Source organism: Sus scrofa, chromosome 14 (assembly GCF_054392235.1).
Source record: "Sus scrofa isolate SSC_HxYL_T2T_F1_AM1 chromosome 14, Sscrofa_HxYL_maternal_Yorkshire_Landrace_v2.0, whole genome shotgun sequence".
NCBI classification, from domain to species: domain Eukaryota; kingdom Metazoa; phylum Chordata; class Mammalia; order Artiodactyla; family Suidae; genus Sus; species Sus scrofa.
Window position 1 is genome coordinate 131,979,627 of NC_139396.1, and position 9,085 is coordinate 131,988,711.

At 54.3% G+C, this 9,085-nt stretch overlaps 1 protein-coding gene across 4 annotated transcripts in view; it reads right to left on the bottom strand.

The window, feature by feature from the left end:
- The window catches only part of CRTAC1 (cartilage acidic protein 1), a 168,000-nt gene extending 159,168 nt beyond the window's left edge, over window positions 1–8,832 (bottom strand). For all 4 annotated transcript variants that reach the window (XM_084995019.1, XM_021074420.2, XM_084995020.1 and 1 more), the window contains exon 1: window positions 8,722–8,832. In XM_084995019.1, coding sequence (XP_084851145.1) covers window positions 8,722–8,745 — 24 coding nt within the window. In that variant the 5' untranslated portion in view covers window positions 8,746–8,832. The remainder of the gene's footprint in view (window positions 1–8,721) is intronic.
- Window positions 8,833–9,085: the final 253 nt, after the last annotated feature.

The window sequence follows — 9,085 nt, forward strand, 5'->3', positions numbered from 1 at the left end:
GACCTCGTGAGCCTGAACGACAGGAGCCAGAAGGGTGAGAGATGACCTGGCTGGAGGGATGTCAGAAAGAACCCGGGGGGAAGGCAGGGCTGGAAGCAGAGGGGCAAACTAGAAAGCAAATACCCAGGCCCAAGGGGAGAGAAAGCCGGAGGCTGCCATTCGGTCATTCACTCATTCATTCGCTATTCCTACGCACCTCTGCCAGCCATGGTTTGAGCTTTGGGAAAACAGCTGAGAACAAAAGGAAGTCTTTGCTTCTGTTGAAGCGTATATTCTAGTGCCTCAGTCATCAGTGTTTCTCCACTCCGTCCCCTGTCCTGCACTGCCAGCCTGGAAGGCAAACGCCAGATCTTCTGCACCCTGCCACCCGCAGGGGCCTTCACGTCCTATGCACCTTCCCCATCACCGTGAAAATATAAGGCCTCCTCTTCCTTCTCTTTATCTAGAGAGAGCTCCAGATGCTGCCTGTGGCTGCATTTACAGGAAAAAGACTTGGTCCTCCTCCAGAAGGAGACAGGCAAAAACTCAGGGGACCCAGGCAGGCGGTGCCACAAAGACCAGCAGCTAGTGAAAGGGTGTTTCTGAAAATGAGAGGACAACTAGCGTCTCCCAGCCTCGTGTACAAGGCAGCACGGGTCCTGAATAAGCATTATTAACTGCTCGGACTTCCTAGTCGGTAAAGTGGGAAATGAAATGAAATGATGCACGCACAGTGCCTGGCAACCCAAATCCATCCATGGCAGGTAAAGTAATGGCAATCATACTATTACGACAGCACAAATGTTTGCTGAATGAACAAATGCATCTCAGGAGATGGCATCCAGGCCCACCAGGTGCTCCCCATCCAGGAGTCGCTGCCAAATGTCGAATGGAACTCGTGGGGCTGTCAGACGTTGAGGCAGTGGCTGGCCTCTGTTACTAATGTGTCGAAGGACCCTGGTGGAGTTCTTTAACTTTTTAAACACTGCTTTCCAAATGCAAACCCCCTCAGTGTGTGGTACTACACACATCCATTCTTCCAACATTTAGCAGATGCTAAGGGCCAGATTAGAAATGATGCCTAAGGCATGGCTCCTGACCCCAAGGAGCTTACAGTCCACCAGGGGTGAGGTATGATACACGGAAGACATTCAGAATAGCCCCAGGTACAAAGCACAGACATGGCCCATAGGAGGGAGGGGTTACCTATTTAGGTGGGTGGGAAGGGCGGCAGGAAAGACCCCTTGGAGATGGGGAACTGGGATTCCAACGGGAACTGCATTCCAGGTGGATTTGGCTCTGCTTGGTGCAGGTGGCAATGCAGTGGCTGCCTTTGGAATGCGGTGTCCGGGGTGGGGAGGAGGGAGATGGGGAGAAAGGCAGAGACAAGCTCTCACGCAGAGGGCAGATGGGGCCTGTAGAGCCTGCCTGCCACGCCAAGGGGAGGAGCCTGGAGTCACAGGGTGCAGGAGATTTGAAGTTGGGCTGAGATAGGATCAGACTTGGTTTAGAAAGGGCATTTTATGAGTTCCCTGGTGGCTCACTGGCCTAAAGGATCCAGCGCTGTCACTGCTGTGGCTTTGGTTACTGAGGCGCAGGTTTGATCCCTGGCCCAGGAACTTCGCTGGCTGTGGGTGCAGCCAAAAAAAAAAAAAAAAAGAAAGGGCATCTTAGATTTGGGGCAGCAGTATGCAAGATGGCTAAGCAGGCTGTGTTTCCAAAAAGTGAGTGAGTATCACAGGGGGGACTTGGACATCCTGGGCTGGGGTGGGGTGTGGTGTCTACAGGTCAGGATTTTTTCTGAAAAATCCATCAGTGGACGTTGCTATTTCAAAGCAGCCTCCTGGGAATCTTTCTGTGAGGCAATGATTCATTTCCTAGTCTGTTTTTGATGGCAATCCAAATGATTCTCCATTCTATCAGTTTATAGCTACCAAGGTAGACTTGCACTGAGCTTCCCTGCCGCAGCTGGTGGCGGGGCAGGTGGGGTGAGCACCCAGAGGAGAGAAGAGGACGAGAAACTCAACCCTGTTCCAGGCTCAGAGCTGGTACCATCTCACAGGTGGGCCCTGTGTGGGCTCCTCAGACCCTGCTTGATCAGGGGGACCTTTGGGGGTTTGTAGACCCCCAGTGCCAAGTGCTCGCTCTAGGAAGGAGCCAGAAGGAAAGCTGGATTCCTGGACGCAGGTCAGGCTGAAGATCCACTTTAATACCAAGGGCCACCTCTGCCCCAGACTGGTCACCGACATTCAGACATGCATTTGTTCACCCACTGAACACCTGCCGAGCCCCTCCGCATGCCAAGCCCCGTGCTGGGCCCTGAGCTTACAGTTGAGAACAAAAGACACAGTGTCTCCACCCCCACTGCTTGCCAGGCAGCATTGCTCCTTCTTGGGGATTCTTACTTCCCCACCTGCCAAAGGCTCTGGATAAACATAGCTTCTCAGATGACTGGTACATGACTACGATTCCAAGAAAGAGTCTGTTCTTAGGGACCAGAGGGAAAGGCAGCATGACATCACTAGGGCAAGGAGACAGAAGGGGCCCGAGTGCTCACCTCCTCTGATCACAGGGAGTGACCTCCAGAGGCTGGCCTGGCTTGGACAGGCAGGGCACTCACGACATTCACGACAAGAACGGGGTGAGATCTCTGAGTGCGACCACGCTCCCAGGGCAGGGAGGGGTGCGGCTCTCGCCTCTAGCGACAGCCTCTAGGGACTTCCCACCTCCCATCCTGAAAGCAAGGAGGGCAAGAGCACGGCCGGGCCTCCCGTGAGGCTCCTCTGCCCACCCCTGTGGGAACCGGCCTCTGGCCTGTTGCCCCTCCCCAAGGAGGGCAGGGATGCCAACGCAAATCCCTAGGGGGGTGGCTCTCAGGTAGCTGTGGGCAGCTGTTAGTAAGGGAAGAAGTCCCCACGGACCCTCCCTCAGTCAACCGGACCCCTTGGCTCCGCAGTGACCCCCTTGACCTTGTCACTGTACTTGGTGGGTGCAAACAAAGGTAAGAGTAACTGGAAACCACAGGGCGGGTCATTTTGCACTGCCGGCACTCTCGATTCTTCTGTGGCTAATTAAACTAATATGTCAAAACGTCCCTTGGAAGAGATCTTTAAGAATATGTCTGTTAGGTAAACAAGGTTATACTAATTAATGACACACCCACCCACCCCTCCTTCGAGCTCCTTGCAGAACTTCCCTGCGCTGAGGGTCCAGGAGAGGGAGGGTGGAAAGGTCCCCACCTCCCTTTCTGGGAGGGAGTGGGGACAAGGCCAGCCGCGTGTCCGTTGTGGAGCTATCCTCTTCTCCTCCGGATGTTGATCAGATTTCCTGGGCTGGAACCAACTCACAGGGCCCGGGTACTGGAATTTTTCCAAGAAGCAAACGCTCTGCTTCTTACGAAGTCAACATGATTTCTTTCAAGGAAAAATTTCCTCTTTTCTTTTTTCATAAGTGTCTAGGGTTTTCGAAGGGCCAATCTTGGGCCTCTTCTCTAAAAATAATGATTATGACACGACTATCATTTGCTAAGGCCCCAGCCCACCTCCCCATATTCGCAGAGAGGCCTGGAGCAGGGGAATGATGCACCTCATATTGCAGCATGAGTCAGTGGCATAGCCAGAAATAGAACTTTCCAAACTCCCAAATTCTTAATAATAGCAATATTAATAAGAGCCTCTTTATACTTTTCTAAGTGTTTTCACAGCTCACATGTAATTTTCATCACAACTTGGGGAAGGGGGGCTCTGGGTAAATCACTCTTAGGAGGCAGCAGGTCTGAGGTTCAGATAAGCTTTTCCACCTGCTTGCTGTGTGATCCTGGCTGGTCTCTTCCCCTCTCTGGATCTCAGGCTCCTCAGCTGAGTAGTGGGAGGGCTGGGTGCGAATACCTCTAAAATCCTTCCCGCCTCCAGGATGCTGTGAGATTCCACTCTGCTGTGATGCTCTGGTCCAGGGTTTCTCCACTTTGGCACCAGTGCCTTCTTAGGCCAGACGGTTCTTTAGTGGGAGGCTGTCCCGTGCCCTGCAGAGATGGTTAACTTCATCCCTGGCCTCTGCCCACTAGATGCCAATTGCACTCCCTGCCCTGGTTGTCACAATTAAAAATGTCTATAGACATTGCCAAATGGGCAATGAACCCCTCCGGTCACTGCCCAGGACTTCAGTGAGGTCAAGCGCGCGGAGAAAGGTCTTCCTGCCCCCACCTCCTCCCCAACCCCTTCATGTTTTTTCACACACTTTTCCAACACAACCTCCGGGTCCTTTGCTGCTTCTCATTTCTGAAATCCCCTCCATGGTCCAGGGTGTGTTTGGTGTGATAATGAACCAATTGATTTCATACTTTCTCCTAAGGAGAGTTCACAGGTTTATGTCCCCTAAGCAACCAGCCAGGCTCCCCAGAAATCCCTCGCAGAACCCTGGCTGGCCCGGCAGCCTGTATCTGCAGCCTGCAGGAGGCTCGGTGAGCACGGATTTGTCAGCACTCTTAAATCACTGGGCTCCGAGGAAGCCTTCTCCCAGCACAAAGATCCTTCCTGAGGAATCAATAGCTCAGGGCCTTCCATCACATTCGGAATTATCCTGGGACCTGTAAAATTTCTTTTCCCCAAGCATGGCAGAGCCCCAAAATGAAAACCCCAAGGTGGGGAAGGGAAGGGGGCAAGGAGGGAGCCCGGCCAAGGAGGCTTTTCTTGTCCTTCAGCCCAGATGTTGCTGTGCGCAGAGGCTGACGTCCACACCTGGATCCCTGGTCTCATTCGCCGGGCCAAGGAAGACCCGTGTGATCCCGCAATAATCTCCGCTCCCAATTGAACACCTCTTTAGGGCAGAGGCGTGTTAACACCTATCTCCCCTGAGCTTCACTATCCTCCCCTTGTCACAGGTTGCCAGCCTCACTGTTTTGCAGAGGAGGAAACCGAGGCACCCAGAGGTTAAGCGGTTCGTGCAAGGTCTCTCAGCAGTAAGCGGGGGCAGCCAGTTTCTAAGCGCATCTCTTCCGCTGTTGGGCTGCCTTTCCAGTGAGAGGGCGCTAAGGGTCAACTAGCCAGCAGGGCTCAGGAGAAGGGCAAGACTTCCTGTGTTCTCAGGGTCTCATGCCACTTTCCCATTTAAACAGAAATCCAGAGACCCTGTGCTATAGCTGAATTATATGTAATTATATTCCTCTGGCCCTGTCCAGAACCGAACCAAGCCTAGGGAATGCAGGCCCACCTCTTTGGCTAGAGCTGGGAGCAGGCATGGGTCCCAGGCACAGCCTCCCAGAACCCCGGTTTCAAGGAGGGGGCTGTGCCTCTCGGGGAGTCCACCTTATCCTGCTACCTCCCCCCTCTACCTGAAGGTGAAGACCCAATTTGTCTGTGAGCCTGAAGGAGATGAGGAACTCAAGCATCTTCCCTGGCAACAAGCATTCCTTGGGTGAGCCTTAGGGACGGAAGAGAATCCGCCTCTCGGGAGTCTGGCTTGGCAGCGCTGGTTCCTTCTGCGGGTCGCCACCCAGTCCGCAGAGGCTCTCAGGGGAACTCCATGCAGGGTGCATAGGAGCAGGGTGGGGAGAGGACACAGAGGGGGCAGCCTGTAGGCCACTCAGCAAACCTCCTTTCCAGGGCCCGGCTCAGATGTCAACAGCCAGACTCACGGAACAGAAAAAGGGCAGTGGAAATGGTAGTATCTTCCAGGTCACCCAAAAGCCCTAACCTGAAGATTCTGCAACACTAGAACATCCCGGCACTCTGACCTTGAGCTAGGAGCATCAAGGAAGGGGAAATGGGAAAATACTGGTTGAAAAGTCTCTACTTCGCCCAGGATCTGAGTATTGGAGGTCCCATAGGCAGTGGTGTGACTGCAGGACAGAGGGCCCCCACTCCAGCACGCTTAATGGAAGGAAGGAAGAGCCCCAAGCTTGGGTACCAAGACCACCGTGAGGGGCTGGGCACTTCTGATACCTAAGTGTACGGACAGGAACCTGGAGTCACATTGCTTTTGCCTCTAGGACCACTTGGAATAACAAGACAAGATAATGGAGGAAGGGGAATGAAGAATTAGGAATATTTATTACCTGTCTATGCACAACACAAGAACTTTCTCTGCACCTCACCTCTTCAATCTGAATAACAGATTCAGTGGAAAATTTCCCCAATTTACCAGATTTATTAATTTACCAGTGTATGGTCAATTAGCAACTATGAACACCAACAATGAAGAGCACACACAGCCATCTCCACGGGGAAGAAGAAGCAGAGCATGGGGCCAGAAAGAGCTCTGAGCAGAGAACTGAGGATCTGAGGACCCAGGCTTATCTCTTCCACCAAACAGCCATGTGACCTTGGGCAAGATACTTGCCTTGATGGGGCTTCAAGTTTTCTCATCTATAAATTAAACGCAGAATGTGGTTGGACTAGATGCTCTTTGAGGTTCCTTTCGTCTAGCTCTAATATTCTTGGGCTCTATGAGTGCTAAACGAGTTCAAAAGAAGACATCAGCACCAAGCACAAAGGATGAGCCTAGGGAGCAGGTGGAGCTGGGTACCCGCTGTGTTTCCTTGGAATGTTGTACTTGCATCTGTCTCACCGCACCTGGGACCACAGGACCACCTGAAGTCCAGGAAGCATGTGGTAGAAGGGTTCTAATTATGAAGGTGATGGTTGCGGGCTGTGGCCTGAGCTTGCTTAAAAGCATTAAGTTACTATGGTCAATAAAGGACAAGAAGTAAGAAAGTCAGTGGTCCCGAGCTGGGTGCTTTTGGCGCCCCCTACTGGACACCAAGGAGCCTGCTGGGCAGCTTCATCGCCCTCAGCAGGCAGACGGGAATAGGAGACAGTTGCAAAGCTGTTTAACATGACTCTCTTTCTGGTCTGTGTCCCTTTCTCTATAACAGTCTATGTTTCACTCCCTAGAATACAGGCCCTTGGTACATACATTCACAGGGCACTATTGTGCTGTGATAGGACATCTTAACCAAACATCAAGGTGCAGAGTGATAAATATCAGGGTTCAGAACACCAGGTGCAGCCCAGATGGAGTGAAGAGAAGAAAGAGCAACAAATCGGTATTTTGCTGTACAAATCCCCAGTGGTGAGAAAGTCTTGGGAAATGCAGCAGGAAAATGTTGACTGCAGGCAGAGGATGGAGCTAGGTTTGGGGATATGACCTGAGAACTTCCCTCCCGCCTCTCCCCCCTCCAAGATTTCCAGGCTGATGCAGCTACTCTAGGAATTTAAAACACTCACCTATGTTCAGGGATGAGGTACAGGTGAAGGATACAGCCTCAACTGGGCAGCCCGCTTCTGACCTTCTCCAGAGACTGTGAGTACCAACTGTAAACCAGACTATTCTAATTGTGGGCCACTGTGCCAGCATCAGGAGCTTAAACTCCCTTCATTGCCTCTTAAATGGACTTTAGGATCTGCTGTCAGAAGGATGTTCTTAATCAAGTCAGACGGAGAGAAAAGGCTTCCTCAAGGGCCATATTGGAAAAGACCGCCATGTTCCCACTTTTCCATCCTCCATCTCCCCTTCCTTGTGGCTGAGAGTGAAGTACAGGGTGACTCTCCGAATTCGTTCTAATTCAGTCTGGAGGAGCTCCAATCCCACGTCACCAGGGTCAAAAAAAAAAAAAAATCTCCCATCAAGAGTGTTTCTCTTCCCTCAAGAGTTCTCCCCTGATTCAAGACAGCACTACAGAGTTGTCCCCTAGTCCTGGAACCTTCTTCCCTTCTTTTCCACTTGGCTTCAGTTGGGAAGTCTTGCACCCATCTCAGAAGACACCTCAAGTGTGACCCAAGAATATGTCTTGCCTGGAGAGCTGAAGCACCTCCTGGGACGCACAAGCCAGGCTAGGTGCACACCACCAGCAGCAATATTCATTAGTCATTCCCCAAGGAAGGGAAACGACCCCCACCCCAACCCCAGAAGCATTTCCCGGCCATTCTCAGAGGCTCCCATCCAGGCTGGGATGACTTTGGATTCCTGAGTTGGTTTCTGCAGAAATAGGACTAACCAGAGCTCCCAACTACTGTACTGCGAAGAAACGCGCTGCATTGCTGGGCATGCCCCCAAGCCCGGTATACTGCCCCATTAAAGCCTCCATGTGCTCTCACTGAGCTGAGCAGGACCCCTTCCCTCCTGGAATGCCAGAAGCTGGCTTGCCTGAGGTAGGCTGAAAGCAAGCAGACCACACCTCGGTCCAGCAAAGGCAGCTGGCAGCTACGCCGCGCGCGAGCTGGCTCCAGGAGCTCTCTGCCACCCAGAGCTGTGCCTGGGGTCTTGGCTTCCCTGGGATAGAAGCGCCAGCCTCCCCCAGGGCGCTTCCCCATCCTGGAAGCGTAGGCACGGCCCAGAGCTGAGCCCTGTTCGTTGGGTGACTCCCCAACATCCCCAGCACACCCCACCCCCTCACCTGCTATGCCCCCTCCAGCCCCGGTGCCCCCTCCACGAACAGTTAACCTCCAGGGCTCCCCCAACACCTTGCCTTACAGCCGTGAGGGCTGTCGCCCCCTACATCTCCGCTCCCACCTCTCCTCCACCCCCGGCCCTGCGCTGGCCTCTCCCCCAGCCCCCAGGGAGGCTCTGCGCGCCAGTCGAGTCCTGTGCCTCTTGGCAAGTTGGAAGCTGAGGCGTCGCCGCCTTAGCGGTCTATGTCTTCCCTGGTTCCATCCCCGCCATCCCCGCGGGCGGATCAGGAGGGCAGGGAGGGCGGGAGAAACTTTCTCCGCCTGAAGGGGTGGGGGTACGGGAGCCGGTACTCACGCCGGGGTACGCTCTCGGAGCCATCCTCCGGCTCTCTCAGCCCCACCGCCTGGGGGCGTCGGAGCGCGGGAGCTCGCCGCCGCCTCTGCCGCCGCCGCCGCCGCCGCCGCCTTCCAGCTCCCAGCCCGGGTCCCGGGCCGGCCTCGAGCCTCCCGCCCCGACGCCGCTCGCTCGCTTTATACAACTCCACTCGAGCGCGCCCGGGCTTATGTAAAGGCTGGCGGAGACCCGCAGCCAATGGCGCGGCGGCTGGAGCTGGGGGCCCGCGGGTGGGGGGCGCCCGCGCGGCCAATCGCGGTCCGGGGAGCCCGGGGAACCGGGTGGGGGGAGGGGGCGCCTCCCCGCGCTGATTTAGGAGCCGGGA